This window comes from Anastrepha ludens, chromosome 3 (assembly GCF_028408465.1).
Source record: "Anastrepha ludens isolate Willacy chromosome 3, idAnaLude1.1, whole genome shotgun sequence".
Taxonomy (NCBI): domain Eukaryota; kingdom Metazoa; phylum Arthropoda; class Insecta; order Diptera; family Tephritidae; genus Anastrepha; species Anastrepha ludens.
Genome location: NC_071499.1, coordinates 112,029,896 through 112,052,196, shown reverse-complemented (window position 1 = coordinate 112,052,196; position 22,301 = coordinate 112,029,896). Strand labels below are relative to the sequence as shown.

The 22,301-nt window shown below is 32.9% G+C and overlaps 3 protein-coding genes across 5 annotated transcripts in view; all 3 read left to right on the top strand.

Moving 5' to 3' along the window:
* The first annotated feature begins 1,895 nt into the window (after nucleotides 1-1,895).
* On the top strand, nucleotides 1,896-4,698 carry LOC128856712 (uncharacterized). The gene is made up of 2 exons (XM_054092026.1): nucleotides 1,896-2,592; nucleotides 2,942-4,698. The coding sequence occupies exons 1-2, from the start codon at nucleotides 2,554-2,556 to the stop codon at nucleotides 3,230-3,232; spliced, it is 330 nt and encodes a 109-aa protein (XP_053948001.1). The 5' UTR covers nucleotides 1,896-2,553; the 3' UTR covers nucleotides 3,233-4,698.
* A 6,741-nt stretch (nucleotides 4,699-11,439) lies between these two features.
* LOC128858800 (E3 SUMO-protein ligase ZBED1-like) lies at nucleotides 11,440-13,895 on the top strand. Its single transcript, XM_054095305.1, has 4 exons — nucleotides 11,440-11,569; nucleotides 11,663-11,725; nucleotides 11,920-13,517; nucleotides 13,572-13,895. Exons 1-4 carry the CDS (start codon nucleotides 11,509-11,511, stop codon nucleotides 13,758-13,760), a joined length of 1,911 nt encoding a protein of 636 aa, XP_053951280.1. The 5' UTR covers nucleotides 11,440-11,508; the 3' UTR covers nucleotides 13,761-13,895.
* Nucleotides 13,896-15,341: 1,446 nt separating this feature from the next.
* Nucleotides 15,342-22,301, top strand: part of LOC128858799 (serine/threonine-protein phosphatase 4 regulatory subunit 2) — a 39,198-nt gene continuing 32,238 nt past the window's right edge. Inside the window, exons 1-3 of one of the 3 annotated variants that reach the window (XM_054095302.1) lie at nucleotides 15,342-15,544; nucleotides 15,760-16,026; nucleotides 16,259-17,268. In XM_054095302.1, coding sequence (XP_053951277.1) covers nucleotides 17,052-17,268 — 217 coding nt within the window. In that variant the 5' untranslated portion in view covers nucleotides 15,342-15,544; nucleotides 15,760-16,026; nucleotides 16,259-17,051. Of the gene's footprint in view, nucleotides 15,545-15,759; nucleotides 17,269-22,301 lie in introns of all 3 variants that reach the window. The other 2 variants (XM_054095303.1, XM_054095304.1) reach the window with 2 other exon arrangements.

Genomic DNA, 22,301 nt, shown 5'->3' with positions numbered 1-22,301 from the left:
CTCTAATTGGCAGCCATTCGCTCCCACTTACTTTCGCTGTTAACTTTTTACATTCGACTTTTCCTCTCTATTTTTAGCAGTTGTTACCGCTCTCTCTCTCTCTCACATTTCCTGCGCCATAACACTGACCTATGAACCCTAAGCAGACTTTAACCTCACTCACACACACGGATTGCTTGCGTCACCAAGTGCCATCTAACAGCAGCAATTTAGTGTTTATCATTTGGAAATACCGCCTATGCTCATCTGCTAATATGCAATGTAGGGGCAGGTAAGTGTTACCACTTCAAGCAATCATTGTTGTTGTGTTGGTTGTAGTGTAAGTAATTGCGTAGTAAATGGTTGTAAATTATAGGCCCATTACTTGTGACGACATAAATGGGTGAGTGGTGGCTGCTGCAGAGAATACACTATAAATACGTCTGAGAACAAGGGTTTTGAGTATTTTTATTATTTAATAGAAAAAAAAACCAGAAAAAAGATTCATATACATACAATGTAAATATTTATGTAGTAGACATTAGGTCTGTTCAAAATTGTTACAAATTATCAAGTTTTTGTGTTCATGTATCGAAAAAACTTGCAAAGTAGGGGAAAGTGAGAGAGCAAAATGGCATTTCATATTGAGGGGAAGTTGCAATTATTTACTGGATAAAAGGAATTTGCAAGTAAGAAAAAGAGCTGATCGTATAGTAAAAATAAATACGAATTAAAGTTTGTTAATTGAGTTAAAGTTCTAAATTGAAATAAAAATGGTGATTAAGATGGAGAATGTCACTAAATCTATTTAGATATATTAAATCGGAATCGGCCAATGATATAAAGGCATGCACTTATAAACCATGGCCTCCAGCCACAGTTGCTGCAGTCCGAAATACAATTCGAGAGCATTGAAGGTTTTTTTTTGTTTTATGCTGTACTTTTGGTTATTAACTAATTTGGCAATATACATACTTACAAAGACGGAAGCAAGGAAAATATGAAGAAAGCTGTGGTTGCCACAACAATGCAATTGCTAACGGAATGTTCTTCACCTGACAGCGATGATAAAATGGAACAAATTATTGTGGACAAAATGAAATCATGTGATACTAGCCTGTTATTTTGGACTTTTTTTGCTTTATTTTTTATTTTTTAATTTAGTACGAGGTAGCTAAAATGAAAAAAATTTAGTTTTTGTGATTTTTCCTGCCAACAATTTAATCAGCTGTTTGCGTTCATATAGTTTTTTTACTAGTGCGAATCGCGTTAATCGGGTAAGCAATTTATTATTTGCCAAATATATTTTTACATCTACTTACATACTTATTCAAAAACGCCACTGTATACTTATCATATTTACTCGTATATGTATCAAACAGCTTTTTTAAATCAGAATTATACATACTTTTGCACGAAATTTCACTACCCAAGTATTTGTTTTGAACTTAAAACATATTTTATGTTAATGTATGAGTGTATGTAAATATAATACCAGTCCACTGACATTTATACACCGCAACATGTAAAGCTGATTGTCAATATTGCCGCCAGATAGAAGAAAGCGCATCTCTCGCATATCCTCTATTAAATGCCAGAAGAACATGCCATATATCTTGTGGAACAAATAACATTTCCTTGTTAAAGCAATGAGAAAACAAAAACAAAAAAATGCTTTAAAATGGAGGAAAATATTGCGCATACGCCTCGTTATACTCGTGTTGGTATATTAAGCGTTAAGTAACAGAGAGAACGAAACTGTATTTTGTGTTTACATTAACAAAAGAGAAATGTAATGGAGAGTGAGTGGCCCAAACACATACCCGTTGATGTGTTTTTGTTTTTTTTTTCTCAAGTATTATGATGGCAAGCTAATGTATAAGCTAGTCAGTATATTCGGTGAGCAGCTGATTATTATACCAGTAGTGTATGCATGGGATGCTGTTGGGTGGGATGCACATTGTGTGAGAATTTGTTGGCGTAGGTTAGGGGTTTGGGGTAGTGTTAAAATGGCGATAGCAATGACTGCTGCCGCTAATGTTAAAGTTCGGGAGAGCCGTGATGAGGTAACGGGATAACAAGTATTTGTTTGGTATAAATAGCATAGATATTTGGGCGGAGCGCGTACTAATGTTTTAAGATTGCGACGGAGCATAACTGTGCAAAGCAAACGAGCAAGAAAATTGAAAACAAAATATGAAAATAAATTAAAAAAAAAAAATGTGAATAATATGATAAGACAAAAAGTGTCAGAAGTTTATTGAAGAAACGTGCAATATTTTTTTGTTTTTAATGCCAAAAAATTTGTAAAGGCAAAAAGTGTAGCAGAAATTGGTTGAGAGATGCGGCTTTTTAAGTTCAAAGATAATAACAAACTACAAAAATAAATAAAACTACCAGGCAGTATAAATGTAAAAGCCTTAACTGGAAGAAAATTCTTGAGCAGTCAGCTGTATATACTGCGCCTTAAAATAGGCAACTACTAAGGATTAGCTACACAAAAAGAAAAAAAACAAAGCGCCTTTTATAAATACACACACGCAGTGTACACACTTGCTTTTGACTATAATCAGCATGGAGGGCTATCAGGACATGAGCGAGTTGGAAAAGTCGGTAAATGCTGCATTAAGTTATTGACACTGCTACGGCTTATTCAAAATTTATAAATACTTGCTGACCTACTTCTTAACCGCTTCAATGCGATTTACTAATATGCAGTCTTATGCTCTTTTATTTCTTTTTTTTTTGACACACTCACACAATGAACATAATTTCATGCTTTCTTCTTTACTTTCACAAAACCTACAATCCGTGCCGCTTAAATATTTAATGTCGTCATTGTTGTTGCGACAAAAATCTACACATACACTCGTACACATATCTTTTCACATCTACCTTCATATTCACTCACCCCCACCCCATACTCTCCTGCTCTCCACATACTTTCAATAACACGAAAAAGGTCGCTCACGCGGGTACCCAACTCTATACGGTGGCGCACAAATTGCACGAAGTCGAAACGACATTGGACCACACCAGCAGCCTAGACGATGTGGATGGCGTTTGTGTCATGGAACTGCTTGAGTCAATGGAAGAGGTCAAGGCAGAATATCATCATCTGGTGCAGAATTTACGTGAGGTGCACCAGTTGCAGCGTGACGTCACCACATCGATACGCTTTCAAATGCGTAGCATGCAGCAGACATTCGAATCGCTTAAGAAACGCATCGAGTTGCGTGTCACACAGAATTAAGTTGGAAAACCAATTTTGATGACTATTGAAGTGCTGAATTGACGCTGAATACGTAAGGCAAAAAATTAGGGACATAAATATGTAATATTTAAGATAATATGTTAGACAGGCATTGCCGCTGAATAAGATAATTTAGGAAAAATATAATTGTTTTAATTTATACTCACGAATCAGTAGCATCGGTAATTCTTTCGCAGAAAAGGAGGCTGAATAAGTTTCTTATATTCTTAAAGTTGTTTCACAAGCCATGAAATGTGCTTTCTTCATTAGAAATAATTCTTTCTTAGCATAAAATAGGCGCTGAATTAGCGCTGAATACGATAATTTTGACATATTTCTGATTTGTGTTATCTATAAACATAAGACATTAAATATACTTTAAGTCATATGTACATAAATCGGTATTTCTGATCTAGAAAATAGTGTAAAACCTATATAAAAACGTTTTATTAAAACCAAGTAAAAAATTAATGCCTAATTATCCATAAGAAATTGTTAAGAAACCAAGGTATCAAAAATTATATCAGGTATGATTTGTGCATATTTATTTTTTATTTTATTTCATGCCAGAAATTTGTTGAATTGTCTCCAAAAAACCAAAAATTAAATCAACTAGGTTTTCGTTCTTTTATAAATAAAAATTAGTGGGTATTTATAATTTGCTGAATTGTTGCTGAAAGCCAAAAATTACACGAACTTAGATTTTGTTATGTTCTTAATGAAAAGTTTTTGAGTATATCTAATTTTTCAAATCATTATAGCACGTGGTAGAGCCCAACGACTAATATTTGTTTTATATTTGTTTTTATTGATGTTTTTAAGAGCTGAATTTGAGCTGAATTGAGTTGCGTGAAGATAACAAAAATGAACAGAATATTAAATAATATTATATTTGCTCTTATTGACGATTTTACAAGCTGAATATGCACTGAATGCAGTTTCATGAAGGCAAAAATTATGATTTATATTTAAGTTGGCAGTTATATTCAAATTGTACTTATGATTAAGCCCGATTGCTAAAAACTAAGTTGCTGAATTGCGCTGAATTAATGTTCATGGATCGAATGATGTACAATTTGTGGTTTTATATTTGATCTTATTGATGATTTCGAAAGCTGAAAATGGACTGAATAAAGTTTAGTGAAGATAAAAATAATCAACCGAACGTTGCACAATTTTTGGTTTTAATTCCATTTTAAGTTAATCGTTGGTTTCAAGAGCTGAATATGCGCTGAAATGACTCAAATGAACGCTAAATAACCACTGTAAACACGCATTTCTTACACAAAAGTAAACAATTTAAATTTTTTCTCAAAGTTCAAAACTGTCTGCCAAAGAACTCTTCTTATTTAAAATTTGGTTTTATACTAACCCAGCGCTGAATGTGCTACCGAGTGTTGTAAGGCTAAATATACTTTTAAAAACTATTTTTTATCCAATAAAAAAACAAATAAAAATTTAATGTGAAAAGCGTTTATGCATTTCATTTTTTTTTGAAATTTGCATTTTATTTTTTGAAAAAAAAAAACTGCTGAATAGTACTAATGAGTACTCTTAACTTGCACTAATTGCATATTTGATTTAATTTTTTTCTTATAATTTTCTTATTTTATAGATTAACGCTTTTCAAGTCTCGCAGGGTCATATTTCAACGTCAACTGAATCCATGTAAAATTAACATGCTTTCTCATATATGTATGTACATATCTATGTATTGTACACACTTTTAGATTTCCGAGCAAAGTTGCAGACGTCATTCTAAGCAGAACAAATGTTAGAACACTGCATATTTAGTTCCACCAGAATTGGTTAATTTTTCTTTTTGTACCAAATATAACATACGACACATAAACACTTACTATAAAAACTACTACTTATATAAGAAAATAAAAGTAAACGGTTAATTAATGCGTGTCGCCCATTTTAAGGAGAGTATTGACATCCTAATAGGTAAATAGTTATTGCTTTGAAACGTTAGGTATGTTAGCTGAGAAATCGAGAACAAAATTGCTTGCAATTTCTCTATTGAATTAGGTGCTGATATGGTGCTGTTAAAATGCACATGAGATGCATAAGAAGCGTAAGGAGGAGTTAGCATACAGAGTCACATATATAAGTAACTGTTCAAATCCCGAATAGTTGTTGCTCTTAGTGTAAAGTGGAAAAGCGTAAGGAGGCATTAACATATAGAGCCGCATACATGTGCAGCTGTTCAAATCAGGAATAGTTGTTGTTCTTAGTGCAAAGTGGAAAGGCATTAATTAATAAAATGGATTGCATAAGCGAATTGCTAAATTAGGAGAGCTATTTTGTTGAATAACTTGCAAGACTAGAGTATAACTGTTTTCAGGAATCGTAAGATCGACCGATGACCGTATGATATGATCGATCGTATGATATGACCGATCGATTTGACCTTGAATAATTAATTTTGAAGATATTTTTCTGCCAATGCTAATATTATTAGAATTGTGAGCTGATGGGAATATAAAACTATGATACATTTTTATGACACATTAAAAACAACTCGCGTTTAAGTAGAAAGGTATGTTCGCTTACCTTGAAGGAGAAATTTGTATATACTGTATCGTTTTGCTTTTCAATCCGAATAGTATGCAAAACTAGCCAGAATACAAAGCAGCAATACTTTTGCAGCATTTTACTTAATTTTTTGAATATTTCGTGAAAATCACAATAAATTAAACTATTAAAGTATGAAAATCAGTTGATTTCGAAACTTCAAGACTGCGTAATTTTTTTCAATTAAACCTACTTATATCTGAGTTCACAATTGTTAGGAGGAACAGAGCACGGAAATATTTCGATTTTTGAAAAAATAAGAACTTTGAAGCATATTTAGTAAATTATTTATTTAGCATTTGTGTTAAACACATTTTTATCCAATAAGTCATATATTGGGTAATAAAATCCGAGACTTTTAAATTTGTGTATGTACTTAGAGAAATGAAACAATTTATTTGAAATAAGTAGAAAACAAGGAAATTTAAAGGACTTAGTCACTTAACACTTAAACTGCGCACTATAAAAAATTAACGTATAAAATATTTAATAAAATAATAATTAAATTTAATTAAGTAAAATAATAATAATAATAATAATTAAATAGATATAAAATATTAAAAAAAAACAAATAGGAAAGAAAAAAAAAATTGTATTATAATAAATAAATAAAAAAATACAAAACACCTTAAATAAACAAAATAAAATGATATAAAATAAAACAAAAATAAACCGAAATAAAAAAAAATTATGCATTTTAAACATGACTAAAAATTTAAAACTAATAGAAATAGAAAATACAATAATAAAATAGTAAATTAAAAAAAAATTAAAATATAAAATTTATATTTAAAATCGTTTGGCGAAAAATTCAAAATTGAAATAAAAATATAGAAAAATTAAATAAAACAAAATAAAATGATATAAAATAACAAAAAAAGTAAAAATTGAAAAATTAAGTTTTTTAATATTTTTATTAAAATTTATATACTTTTAAATAATTTGTTTTTAGTTTAAAATAGCAAAATTGAAATAAAAAAATACAAAAATTAAATAAAACAAAATAAAATGATAGCTTGATGAAAATTCAAAATTCAAAATTTAAATAAAATACAAAAATTAAATAAAAGGATTTAAAATAATAAAACATTATGTATTTAAAATAGTTTTACCATAATAAAAAAATTTTAATTTCAAGAAAGTTGACGAAAAAAATATTATATAAAAAATATTATATATAAAATAAAAAACTAAATATAATAGTAAAAAACAAGAATATTAAATTTTAAGAAGATGAAAAGAAAAATAAATAAAATTAAATGGAATAAACAAAGTTTTACAATAATTTTAAATTTATAAAAACAGAACAAGATTAAGTTAAATAAAGTAAAATAAAAAATGCAAAATCATCACCATCATTGTTTGCTGGAAAACCCTGGTCGAGTCTTCGCCTGCTGCAGCATATTCCTCCAATTGTTCTGATTTCGTGCCTGCGTCATCCCCCGAAATCCCAAAGAAACCTACGTCTTCATCTACACCGTCAATCCATCTGAGGGGCCTGCGGCGATCGACACCTTCTTCTATGTTTGTGTCACTTTCTAAAGAGTATCTAAAGAGTATTTGTTCGGGTGGGTAAATGGTATCAGCCCGTAATATGTGACCTGCCCAACTCAGTCTGTTGATCATTATTGAGGTTACCCGAGTACGGGTTGCACGTACAGATTGCCGCGTTCATGATGGTAGTGCTTCCGTCATTCGCCTTTATCACATAACGCGCCCAAAATTTTTCACAAAACTCTCCCTTCAAATATTAGCAGCTTCTGTATATCCGCATCTTTGAGTAATTAGGTTTCTCTACCGTGAAGCGGGGTGGGAATAATAATTGAGGGGAACCGTAAAGCCTTCGTTCTCCTCTTTAGAAGCTGGCCAATTATATATATACATATATATCTGATGCACAATCGAAATTCCACATATCTTTCATGAATTTGATAAATGTTTCGTAATTTTTCACGTTTGTGTAAATGTAACTTGATAAATTCCATTGCGATTCCAATTACCTCCTTCTCTATATCCATACAAAATATCTATCAAACAAATAAAATTAAAATTTTGTTTTGAAAAATGCAACCATTCCATCAGTATTTTCTTATGACGTTCTCACGTTAAACTATCGTCAGTAAACCGACTTTACAGACCACCTCTTTTTTTTAATATTTTATAACACAAAACTTCCATAATATTTTGGAGAATGCTGCTGAAGCGACAGCTCTTGGCCAGATGTAAGCACATAAATACGGTTCATTTCGGTAATATAATTCTACTGTGCTGGGAAGATCTACTAGAAATCAATATTTTTAGCAGATCAAAATTATTTACACATTTTTTGAAAAAAACCTTTCTTTTCATTGTAATGTAAGTGTATAAAATTTGCCTATTTACCTTTGCCGGAAAAACATTTTTATTTAAAATATTAAATTTATAATGCAATAGGTCTGTTCATGTACAAATTATCCAGTAACTTAATCTCCGAGAATTCTCTCTCAAAGAGAAAAAACTCAAAAAAAGTACATGGGCGCAGAACCACTCTCAACGTGCAAGTTTTACGAACAACTGATTTGTTGGTAGGAAAAATCACAAAAACTAAACTTTTTTGCATTTTAGCTACCTCATTAAATAAAAAAAAATAATAAAGCAAATAAAATGCAAAATAATGCAATAATTTGTTCCATTTCATCATCGCTGTCAGATGAAGGACATTCAATTAGTAATTGTATTGATGTGGCAATCATATCAATTCGCAAATTTTAATTCGCGTTTATTTTTACTTTGCTTTTTGTTTTTCTCACTTGCAAATTCTTAAAAGTAAAAATTTATCCAGTAAAAACTTGCAATTCCCCTCAATGCCATTTTGCTCTCTCACTTTCCCCTACTTTGCAAGTTTTTTCAGTACATGAACACCAAAACGTGATAATTTGTACCAATTAATTATAGTTTATAATATTTTCATTTTCGAGATTTTATTTTTAGCTAAATTTATTAATTAAAAAACGAGTGCTAGTTGAGAATTAAAAAGAATTAAATTTAAAAAAAAATTTAATACGCTAAAATTACTAAAGAATTTCCTTTCACAACTCGCAGGAAAATCAATAAAAGAAAAGTGAAGGGTTTTCAAAACGCAATTAATGTACAATACATACATAACTAATATTTTGATTTGCCTATATAAACGAAAATCGATTGGTATAAATAAGACTAAATTTACAAACTGGAAAAAAACTCAATAATAGATTAAACAGTATACAGTAAAATAAAATATTTAAAAACTCCGAAAACGGTACTTAATTTTATTTAATAGGCACTTAATGTAAGAGAAAATGTAATAATGCATAAAATGTAGAGTAAATTATTCTAAAACTACCTAAAAGGCAATTTCAATAAAACTCACAAAAATTTCAACAAAACTAAAACCGAAACGAGTAAGCCTCAATTTTCTTATAAACATGTGTATGTGTATACTCGTATATGTTAATGAGTATGCATGTACATATATATGCGTGTTCATGTATTTATGCATGTAAATTCGTTAATTTCATAGGCTACGGAAGGACATGAGGGGCAGATATGACAACAAATGGGACAGTTGTTTTTGGGTTGTTGTTGGGTTTTCTAATAGGGAAGGATTAATGCTGAAAGGTTTTTGGCGGCCATGTAGTTCTGGCGACATCTGCCAAATCTGTCATTTATTGGTCACTCTATACATATCACAATTTAGCAGCATTTGTAAATGATAAAACGTATGAGAGATTTAGGTATGTTCATGAAGCAAATAGTTTGTAACAAATTATCTCGTTTAGGTGTTCATGTACCCAAAAAACATGCAAAGTAGGGGAAAGTGAGAGAGCAAAATGGCATTGCGGGGAATTGCAAGTTTTTACTGGATAAATGTTTACTTGTAAGAGTTTGAGAGTGAGAAGCAGCTGATCTCAAAGTAAAAATAAACGCGAAATAAAAAACCGAAATGATATGATTGCTACATCAATACAATTACTAATTGAATATCCTTCATCTGACAGCGATGATGAAATGGAACAAATTATTGTGGACAAAATGAAATCATATGATTCTGAAGCTCGTTATTTTTCATTTTATTTGCTTTATGCTTTTTTTTTAATCTAATGCGAGGTAGCTCAAGTGAAAAAATTTTAATTTTTGTGATTTTTCCTACCAACAATTTAATCAGATGTTCATAAAACTTGCAAATTGTTACTGGTTCTGCGTTCAAGTAATTTGCTTTTTATGTAATTTGCAGGTGTATGACTTGAAAGTAAACATAACCTAAAACTTAATTCAAATTCTGTTTGCTTTATGCAGTAAAGTAATTAAATATTTGGCTGATTGGGTCTTTGCGACCATGCAAGGCCACGACATAAATTTGAACGAGTTCACATAAAAATGTAGTAATAATAATTGTGAAGCTTTTAAAAGTGTTTGCATCAAAAATGCATGCGGGGAAAATAAAGCATTCGATTTGGGTACATATATATAAAGCACGTGTAATTTGATTGAATATATTTAAGGGGTTACATACGTCCAACAGCGCCGAAAATGCGCTAAAAGAAAAACTGTTTTTAGGAGGGGTAATACCAGAAATAAATATTAAAAAATTTTAAACATTGTTTATTAGTACTTAAACTTATAAAAAAATTTATTTTAATATTTCTTTACAAAAATTAGTATAAAAAAAATCACGTGACCCAAAATACAATGAAAAAAAAGTTGCTCAACGGTCAGCATCATTTCTCCTTGAAATGTTGATGGATCTGTAAAAAGTAAAACAATTCTTGTAAAATAAAGTTGTAGTTATAGTCTGTTGAGCTGAATTTTTGAATATCCAAAAATGTTGCAATTTACGGCATTAAAAAAAAAAAAAAGTATGCGTGTTACGTCCTCAATGTCATACTTTAATTATGTTTATAAATTTTATTAATAAAAATATTAAAAATCAAATCTATAGAGTAAACACTTTCAAATATTAAAACAAAACACATAAAAGAATATTATAAACTGTATGAGTTATCATGCAGACCGTGCCGGAAAAAGTAGTTTCGAGAAAAGACGAGTTTGAAGTTTAAGGTATAGGAGCGCGCGGTCCGCTCTCTACCTAGTTAATGGGCTGTAGAACCTATAATATTGAGAATTTCCGCATGAAAATTCCACAGTATATTCTTAAGATACTATAATTTCGAAATACCGATAATGGATTTTGTGAAAATTCTGTACGTATGTAACCCCTTAATAGAGACAAAAGAGAGTAGAAAGATGGTCAAATTGATGGCCAACAAAAAGTGCTGTCAACCGAACCAACATTTAGCTACATTTATTTAAGAGCTAATTACAAAGATTTCTAATTGGGCGCGAACAATAATAATAAATTAATTTCGTTAATACTTTAAACACCTCAATTGGAAAACCGTGCACAAATATATATGTATATGGGCGTGTGTGAATAGTTAATCTTTTAGACGGTTGCCTATTTTCTTGGACTATAAGAAAAATGTAAGATGTGTGGTATATTCCAACAAAGAGGGAGAGCGGCACGTGGCTGCAGGTAAGCGGACGACTACTTTAGGATACTTACATAGCCATATGCACATATTTATGTGTGTATTAGAGTAGAGCTGGGCGGAATATCGATGTTATATCGATGTATCGATGTTTCAATTTGAAAATGAAACATCGATGTTCGTAAACCGATGTTCGATGTTTTCGCAAATTTTGTACCATCACTTAGTAATTGCACGTGGAACGAAAGTGGTAAGTAAGAAACTTTTATGCATTAAAAAACTTTTCTACATTAAAAAAACTGATTAAGTATACCATTTTAATATGAAAATTATTAAATTTTAGGCTTTTGGTGTTGGCAGGCAGTGATTGAAATGGAGCGGTTTGTAGAAAGTTCTAGTGGCAAAGGTAAGATTATCGTTTTATGTATGTAGCTGAGTGCGTATTGTTAATACAAAATATCTACACCTAGACGTCGCTTTGAGTCGTACTTTTTGGGAACGTATACCCAACGCAAAGTGATGACTAGGTGTATAAGAGTACTTGTACATACATACATATATATAATACTACAAATTATTTTTTGTTTTTTTTTTTTGCAGTTTCAAAGACGAGCTCAAAGGAGGTGGAAGAAGAAAACCCAGCAAAAAGAACAAGGTACGGTCAGTCAGCTGTATGGCAATTTTTTAACAAATCAAAGGATGGCAGTTCAGCTAAATGCATTCAGTGTGGAAAAACATATATAACATGTGGCAATACCACTAATTTGGCTGGACACCTGAAACGGATGCATGCAGGATTAACTGTTAGCGAGCTTCCGAAATCTTCAGGGTCTATTTTGTCCTTCATTGAAAAAAAATACGAAGCATCTTCCGCTAGGAAAAAGAGTCTTGATAGCTCACTAATGCACTATATATGCTCCGACATGCGACCGTTCTCAGTTGTTGAAAACAAAGGATTTCGTAATTTTGTCAGTACATTGGATCCTCGCTACGAGCTGCCTTCTCGTAACAAATTGAGAAACACATGCATGCAAGACTTTTACACAAATATGAAAGACAAATTACACTGTATTCTGGACCGAGTGGACTATTGCGCTATAACAACAGATTGCTGGACGTCACGGGCTAACGAAAGTTATATGACAGTCACTTGCCATTTCATCAATGACAACTTTGAGCTAAAAGCAGCTGTTTTGTCAACCAAAAATCTCATTGACGAAACCAACCACACGTCGCAAAATATTGCAAATTCTTTGCGCGAAGTCCTTGTGGAATGGCAAGTTATTGACAAAGTCAGCGCAATTGTTACAGACAACGCGAGGAACGTTGTAAAAGCATGTGAGATTCTACAAAAGCGAAACGTGCCTTGCTTTGCTCATTGCATTAATTTAATTGTCCAAAGCTGTTTTTCCCTTGAAAATATTAAGACAATTATGGGAAAGTGCAAAAGCATAGTTTCGTTTTTCAAGAGCAGCTCAATAGCGTATGCAAAATTTAAGCAAGCCCAGGAACCAATGAAGCCATATAGTCTAAAACAGGAGTGCCCTACAAGGTGGAATAGTGCTTTCTACATGATTGAGCGCATTTTGGCCACAAAGTCAGCTATTGCTAAAGTCCTGTTAGATACTCCGAAAGCAATACTACCTCTATCAGTTGATGAGCTATCTGTTCTGGAAGATTTAAAGCAGGTTCTTTCACTATTCGAGGATGCGACGGTACAAACATCATCCAGCTCTAATGTAACAGTTTCGCTAATTATACCATTGGTTAGCGGACTTTTGCATAATTTGAGTGAAATCAAAGATCGACTAGAAACTGATGATGGCCGTAACGTATGCAACTTGCTAATGGAAGGCATACGGCAAAGACTACTGCCATATGAAAAAAGAACTGTGACTCGTTTGTCGACATTACTGGATCCGCGTTTTAAAAAGGAGGGTTTTTTTTCAAATACAAACTCTATAGAAGCCGAAAAATTTTTAGAAAATGAACTTTCGCCACTTTACAAAGAAAATCACCCTCCAAATATATCTAGCCTGCCAACACCACTATGCGATAAAACTCCACTTCTTAATTTTTTGGAAAAAAACAAAACTCAAAAAATTCGTAATTCCCGAGTTGATTCGATTTTGACCCTTCGTCAATACTTCAACATGGAAAATATAAACTCTAGTTTAAACCCTTTAGACTACTGGAAGGTAATTCATGCTATATAAAATCTAGCATTATAATTAATACTAAACTTTTTTCAGATCTCGACTGATGAGCCATTGAAGATGAGCTCAAAAAAATATCTCTGCGTACCGGCTACGTCAACTGAAAGTGAGCGTATGTTCAGCAAAGCAGGTTTAATAGTGAGTGAAAAACGAAGTTCACTAAAGCCAAAAAATGTGGATATGCTGGTTTTCCTAAATAAAAATGAATGGATCTCAAACAACTGATAAGTTGAGTCATTATATTTTCATAATTTAATTTGTTTGAAAAACTCACAAAACTGTTATGTTAAGTTATCATTATATTTTGGATATTTCATTTGTTTTTAAAAGCTTTAAATAGTGTTAAGTTAAGTAATAATATTTTCGTAATCTAATTTGTTTTGAAAAAATCAAAATACTGTTAATTTAAGTTTGTTTGAAAAACATTATTTTGTTATTTTTTTATATATATGTTGAATAATGAAGTCAATATTAAATAAATGAAAAAAAAAAAATTCTTTTACTAACTTCGATGTTTAATCGATTAATCGATGTTTTCAAATAAAAAACATCGAAACATCGATGTGGACAAACATCGATCTTTTGCCAGCTCTATATTAGAGAGTTATGTTTGCCGCCGTCTCAGACTTTGTGATTGGAGCCCATGTCCTGACAAAGAAATTATGTGCCATATACACACATAAGCTTGCATAAATATACAAATACATACATAGTACAAACTGCAAAAACAACTGAATCACTTGAATTATTCTACTACCTGGTGCAATATTGTCCCAAATGCCTTGCACGGATTTACGAATTCAACCAGATTTGTATAGCATTGCGCCTCTTTCTTTGTGTTTTGTATAATACTTTGCATATGTATGCATATATGTATGTATGTATGTACATGTGCATGTATGAGTATTTCGCTATTACAAATCGCAAATATCAAGAGCATACAGATGTGCTACACTCTCTTTTCTTTGATAAAATAAAATTCAAAATATAATAAACTTGTTTAAAATATACATTTTATCAAAATATATATTTTCTTAATAAATATATACATATACATATATATATAATTGGCGCGTACACTCTTTTTAGGTGTTTGCCGAGCTCCTCCTCGTATTTGTGGTGTGCGTCTTGATGTTGTTCCACAAATGGAGGGACCTACAGTTTCAAGCCGACTCCGAACGGCAGATATGTATTTGTATGAGGAGCTTTCTTAATAAATAATGTTATACTTTATGTGAACATTTGCGACAGAACGGCCAGTCTACCTTCCATCCACAGTTCTGGCGCCACTGTAGAGAAAACATTTTGAAAGCCATAGTTAGTAAACAGCTGCCAGCCAGCGCCACCTGATTTAAGCCTAAAAGTTTAGTTGATATATCGTCCCCTTAGTATAACAATAGCCTATGTGCTCATAGGCTATTATTTTTTTATTGAATTTTTGGATTCTCCATCGCCGATTTTATATGTGGTCAAAATTTTGTCAAATTCTAGTTCCACAAAGTGGGTCAAAACATCAGTCAAAAATAATAAATATTTACAGACATAACGAGATTTGAGTGAGAGCTACTTTCGACAAAAAGTTTGAAATTCATTTTCTCAAAACATCAAAAAATGTATAGGCTATTTTAATACTAAGGGGACGATATGTAAGTCGAAACCGGGATTAGGCAAACGAAGCTCTAACCAATAATTATACATTATTTTCAATTCCATGTTAGCCAAAACAGTTAATTTTGGGAATTGGTGTATTGCATATTTGCGTATATTTTCCTTATCACACTTCCAAAACAGCTGGCAACGTTGCATTTCATTACGTTCCCCACACGCACTGGAAGTTTGCAAATTTCATTAAGGCCCACCAGAGCCAACGTTTGTGAAAATAAACCGGAGAGTAGTTTTATATAGCTTTTAAATTGAATAAATCGCATAAATAATTTGTGAAAATTGTGTATTGCTGCAAATTTGATTAACAATCGAATTCTAGCATTCTGAGTGCTCCTTTTCGGCAGGTAAGTTGTTATAGAACTGCATTGTTAGTGTACGTCGACAATGCTGCACCGCTGTAATAAGCGTCGCTGCCGGCAGCAACACTTTTTCCTGCTTCTAGTTCCAAATGTGTCGATTTGCACCAAAGCAATTTGCACTCTGTTTCGCAGTATCCACAAAATTTACAACGTATCTGCACATACATTTTATGTACTTTTAATGAATTTTCATTTTGCAGGAGCAGAATAGAGTGGCAAAAATCGAAATTTACCTGCATGAAAACGGCACGTACACATCTGTAAAAGCATACACTCAAACCGGAGCAGCTGCATTTCGTATCGGCAAGAGAAAATCTCTTGTCTACTTTGCGCCTGTTCCTCTTCCAGCAAGGGTCGCCGCTGCAACAACAAAAGCTATTGCAATAAGTTTCTTAACTCCAATTGCAAAGTCGCGCAGCAAGTCAGCCAGTCAGCCAGTGTGAAGAGTTTGCAGCTGTAAACGCCGGGTAGTTACATATTTCGTATACATACACCTATTTGCCGGTTGTGGTACGTTGCGAGACGTCTTCTGCCTGCAAATTGTACGTCTGCTGTGCATAACCATCAGGGTTTTCATTATTGTGCGTTTTCGTTCAGTCTCTGAGCGCACATTCAGCAGTCATCATCGCACCGCATCACCAGCACGGAACGTAGATATTTTAAATTTCTAAAAAAAAGTTTTTTTTGTATGCACTGCAGCTACCGCCCGTCGTGTTAGGAATTGTGGCCTTAGCCAAATTTAACTCCAACTCCATCATCATTGATAACGAGTAACTGCTTAACTGGAATTTTAGTCCCACTGAGGAGTTATTGCATCGTTCGCCTGCCGTTTGGCATCCACAAATCGCTTTCGGTTCAGTTTGGTTTGTGTGTGTGTGTGTGTGTACGTGTGTGCACTTTCGTCTGCCTATACGCGCCCGTGTACGATAGTTGTGCCTTGCCGTTTTTGTAGCTGTCGTGATCTTTGTCGTTGTCGTGTCCGTTGCCGGTTCCCGTGCCCGTGTATTCAGTTGGTATAGTCGCTATTATTGCTGTGTTGGTGTATCTCTGGTCTCCGGAATTCACTGATTCGCATTTTCGTTTTGCAAATTTGCTGCTGTTTTTGCCACACATTTGCAAAAAAAAAAAAAACAAGAAGCAACGTAAAAACCGAAACTCAACTTCGATCTACTACGCCAAGAGTAACTTCGTCATTGTGCAGCGAGAAGAGTAACGAAAATTTTAAAACATACATTGCCGGTTGCGAACGTCGTTGTTGGGTGTCTATACCATCATCAAATTTATAGTGGTGGCAAGAGCGAGCTAGCCAGCGCCACATTCACATTTACAGCCATCGCAGCCACAGCAGGAAGACGACATATTGCGAAATTTAGTAATTTTTTTTTCATATTGAAAAACGGGCAGCTAAAGCTAACGACGCACACCTAACTGAATTAACTCTCAGACAGTTTGTTGCATTCCAGTTTTCGTTTGGATATTAAGTATTAAATAGATGGTGAATATGGAAAACGCCGAGGAAGTCATGCAAATTCTGGAGCGTTTTACGCGTCTCAAGCAAAAGGAGATACCTAAAGAGCTGGATGATTACTTGCAGTATGTGGCGAAAACAGGCGACACAGTCTTCAAATGGGCAAGTCTGAAGTATTTATTCCGCGAGAAACTGCTGAATGTAATCAAGCATTTCCACGACACGTCGCCTCGTGTAGATGGTAAGTACTGCAATAACTAATAAGCACTTACAGTTTTCCTAGTACAATGGATATAATGAATAAGTAAAGTTGGTAATGGTGGTGGTTGAAGTTTATTGCCATGCCTGTAATTACTCTTTTTTTATGCTGGATACTTACTAACCGGCTTTTTAACCTTATACTCGTACATGACGGATGCTTCATTTCGAATTGCACCACACTCCTAAAATTACTGTGAAGTAAAATTTTCGTGTCACATTTTTTTGTTCGTATTTTTTATTCTTTACGCCCGTCGCCAAGTTGCAGCGACGAAAATTGTCTGCGTAAAAATGTTGTTTCTCTGTTGATGTAGGCAACTTTCTCCTTGATAAATTCCATAGTTGAAAGAAGAAAGCAAGCGATTTGCAACAAAAAATGCAACGCAGACAGCTAGGTAGAAGTGTGGGGAGTTGTGATACACATACACATCTACGTTTATTTAAATACTCGTATGTATGTACATATGAAATGGAAATATTTCTGCTTTTGCAAAGTGGTTAACTAATTTCGTAGAAAATTGTTTAAAAATGCAATGTTTAATTATAGTATAGTATTAAAAAAGAAGATGAATATCTACATACCTACATACATATATTGTATAGATACATACATTTATGTACATATATATGCATTTATATACCTTTTTTCAAAAATTTAATTTTTCAAATAAAATATTTTAAACTCTATTTATATTTGTCTTGACCCATAAATGGCTACTTTACGTTCCCATGACAGTCGTATCGACCCTCAGTTATACCCATCCAAGAACAGTCAATCCAACAGCATTCCCCATTAGGGGTATGGTACTAAAAAAAAAAAATAACGGTCCCAGTGGTGACATCAAATCTATAACTTCACACCAAATTAGCGATATTTTGGCCTTCAACTTTTTTTCTTTGTTCGGCTATCATTTTCTAGCTGAATAAAGCGCTGAATGCTACAACAACACCCAGAATGCAAAATAAAAGTTTAATAAATAAATTAAATAAGTAAAGTGCATATTTAAAAGTGGTGTTATCAAATTTGGCCTCTTTTTGTTGCTTAGTCTCTCTCTCTCATACACTGACAACGTAAGTGCCGTCTAGCATTTCTGCGCATTTTTAATTTCGCACAGCCACAAAAATGCTGTATAAAAAATGCGGCGTTGTTGTCAGCAAAACAGCAAAAATTAATTGCAAACAATTAAAAAAAAGTTATCAAGGTCGTGCGTCAAGTAGTGATATTTTATTGGCAGAGGCACTCATGATGAGCAATTATTGCTGAGATACCTAAATGAAATTTTTCGAATTCAGAAAATGATTTTTTTTATTCTGATTTTAATTTGCATTAAAAAATTAAAGTAATCACGAATTATAAAAACTTTAAATGAATACAAAAGAGGTTAATTTAAAATGAATTAAAAGTGAAACAATTAATTGTAAATAGAAAAAAATGGACGGCATGACAAGCTTTCTAAAGCTTGTAAGCCGCCTATTGCCACATCCTTTTTTAATATAAAATCAACTTCTATCTTTTTGCTAGTGTCACTAAGCACTAAAGTTACATTATGATTTTTTCTGTTTTGCTCTTCTTTCTCTTCAACGGCACCACTTGTTGACTTCTTCAACTGGTACCTGCTCATGAAATCTTTAATTTATTTGTATTTAATGGCTCTTTTATTCTATGCGAATATCAACTAGACAAAACTCGAAACCTGCTCGCGTAAAAATAATAAAACCAAATTAAATTAATTAAAAAGAAAAGAACCAAGAAAGGGAGTGCAAAATATAAAAATGCAGACATTTTTTACATGTGTACTTGGTTTGCGCTATATAAACTATAATTGAAGATATGTTTGCACACATGCATTTGTATATGTACATACATACGTACGTGACATGTATTTTGTTGTTTGTTTTTTACCAAATTTAGTGGGATGGTGGCTTGGCATGAAGAAATCTAGGTGTATAGCGCGTGCGAGCTATAATCTCTCTGCATATAAGCATACACACATATACATATGTAGTATGTATGTGTACACTCCATGCGCATAGATACGGTTGTACACACCTACACGCATATATGCACAAGTTAATACTCTTTTTTGAGTTAACACCATCACTCAATTGTTTGTGCGAATTTTTGCGAAAACAGCAGCAAAAAAGGGGGCGAAAAATTCAATTGTTATTCATCGTGCGAAAACCTTACTCCCATTACACAAATTCTTGCTTCCATGAATTATTATTTTGTTTTATTTATTTGGTTTATATTTGCTTAATTTCAACTTTAGCGTGCACATTTTTATTGGTTAGGCAATACAGGTATTAAGTATTATACGTTTTTTCGGCTATCTCATTTTGTAGCTATGCCACAAATGAAATTCTTTTGTATTTTCGCCGTGCTTACTCGCAAGATAATAATTTACTACTACTGACTAATCGCTAAAAAGGCTTTCCTGTGCGTCACAAATGCTTTAGATAAAACAAATAATACGCCTTCATATGATAAATAGTATATTTTGGCAATTTTTTTACTGATGGGTACGTTTTTTTCGTTTGCTGGCAGAGCGTTATAACTGTATATAAAGTAGAAAAGTAAATAAATTAAAATAAATGCATTTTTTTAAACAGAAAAATAGCAGCTGACCACTTAGGCGCACTCATTTTCTAATTTTTTTTTTTTTTTTTTTTTTTTTTTTTTTTTGTTTTTGGATTATGGCAACAAATGAGCGATTTGTATTCTTATACAATTCTTATTCTTATTTACCATAGTGCTGCCATACTGTGTTAGAGCAGATTAATAGATTAGAAATAATAATCGAGAACTCGGCGCACAATTAAGAGAGGCTTCTCATGGTAAAAAGAATTCAGAAAGTGTGACCCAGATCAGGCCATTAGGCGGGGTGTCAGTGAATTTGAAAGAATCAACTGATTGGTTGACGGCACTGGAGTCACGAAGCGGTTAATTTACGAAAAAATTGAGATTGTGTTAGTGATATATGAAAAAAATCAACACTACGTCACTTCATTTCCGACTGAACAACGACAGATTGGACGAGTGTGTGAATACATTTGAAATGACCGTGCAAAATTCGGCTGCCGAATCCTTCGTAACGTAGTCGCCGAAATTGCCCTTACAATTTTCCCTTTTTACCATAGTTAATGGCCCAACCTTGTAAATCCATCATCCTTGGGTCTCACCTATAAATACCACCATGGACACCAAAATCTAAGCTACACTTTTTGTAATCAAATGTCCAATATTCAAAAGAATCAGATATGGGTATTTGGGGAATAACTTTTTAGAATCAAGAGAAATAATTGACGCATTAGATGGGGAAAGTCTAGTTAGGTTCAGATTTGGTTGTTTAGATTACGAGATGTAAGTTAATATGCAAAATGTAATAAATATGACTACCAAAATTGTTCTTTTTGTAACTTCTTTTAATTCGTTCATTGTAAATTGCTAACCCTCTGGGTATTTTAGTGTTGTAATAAAATTAAAATTTTTTTTTGTTTACCAACACACGACCTTTGAGTCAATGTCGTATGTTCTTTAATTGAGTTATTTGCAGTGTTTAAAGTGTATAAATATTTTTGTTTTCATAAAGAACACTATCTATCCATCTATTATCAGTGGCAGCCTTTGAATAAAATTTGTGAACGTAACTATGGTGAATCTCTGAAAACGAACCTCGTGCTGATAAAAATGTTACAATGAAGCATATGTGAGCTTCTTATTTTTTTACACTTAAGAGTTAAAGTGTCATCATGGGGTTTTTAACGCATGCCTTAAATTTTTAAGAACACAAATGTTCATGTCTGAGACAAGGTAGTTTCCTATAAAATAAATTTTCTATTATTTTCCTTACTCGAAATAAATGTCGCCTCATCGACAAATATTAATATTGTGGAACAACATCAAGACCCACTCCACAAATTGGAGGAGCAGCTCGGTCAAATAACCAAAAACGAAACACCTCTGCGAATAGGCTCTGGATATTTCATATGAAAAATTCAACCTTCCACAATTTTTATTTTTGCATTTCGAATTTTAATATATATTTAACACTCGTATATAATAAATTTCCGCTATTGAACTTGTGGGCGCAGATAAATTAAAATCAGCTGGACAAAGCTCTACTTCTTCTTCTTGATTGGTAGACATCGCTTACCCTCACGCCTGCTACGTTTTTTCACCTTCGTTGTAGTGCTACTGAAGAATGTATCGAATTTGCTCACATTGTTACACATAACTGGTTTCACCATACGCAAATCTGACAGAATTTTTTTAAGCGGAAATCCACCTTTAAATTGTGGATAGTGTGAGATGATGCAATTTAAATGTAATACATGAGATATGGCTCACTAAAGATATCCAGCGAAAACCTTCAGAACTTTAGGAAAATAAGAAATAAGAAACCATGTTTAAAAAAAAAAATTCTTTAAGGTAATATATAGTACCTTCTGCTCAAATATGAACGAGACGTTATCAATAAAACGGTCCGCGGATGACATATGGCAAAAATAAATTTTTTGTTTTTCGGTAGGACTGTTATAAGCTTACATGGCAAATTTCAGCGTGATATGTCACATAGTTTGTTTTCTGTGCTACTGTAAACAAGTCAAGCTCGAATGTGTTCTTCGAATTCTCTTTTATGACTTCAATTGTCTCAAAATGTTTTCCACGGAGCGGCAACTTGAGCTCGGCAAACAGGAAAAAGTCACATGGAGGCATATCAAGCGAATACGGTGCTTGCGGAACGATATTAACATTATTTTTGTTCAAATAATCGCGAACAAGAGGGGTGTGTGAGCTGGCGCATTATCGTGATGCAAGAACCATGACTTGTTGTCCCACAATTCCTTCCTTTTAAGACGAATGTTCTCGCGCAAACGCTTTAAAACGTCTAAATAATATTCAGCGTTAACCGATTTTGCGATTTGTGCGATTTGTGCGATTTTCAAGCACAATTTCCTTTACTTTTCCGATGTTTTCGTCGTTTACTGATGTTGCTGGACGACGTTCATGAGGCG

Coding starts and splice junctions, on each gene's coding strand:
- LOC128856712 (XM_054092026.1), top strand. CDS start 2,554: ATGGAGGGCTATCAGGACATGAGCGAGTTGGAAAAGTCG. Junction 2,593..2,941: donor TGAGCGAGTTGGAAAAGTCG/GTAAATGCTGCA, acceptor AACACGAAAAAG/GTCGCTCACGCGGGTACCCA.
- LOC128858800 (XM_054095305.1), top strand. CDS start 11,509: ATGTTCGATGTTTTCGCAAATTTTGTACCATCACTTAGTAATTGCACG. Junction 11,726..11,919: donor AGAAAGTTCTAGTGGCAAAG/GTAAGATTATCG, acceptor TTTTTTTTGCAG/TTTCAAAGACGAGCTCAAAG. Junction 13,518..13,571: donor ACCCTTTAGACTACTGGAAG/GTAATTCATGCT, acceptor AACTTTTTTCAG/ATCTCGACTGATGAGCCATT.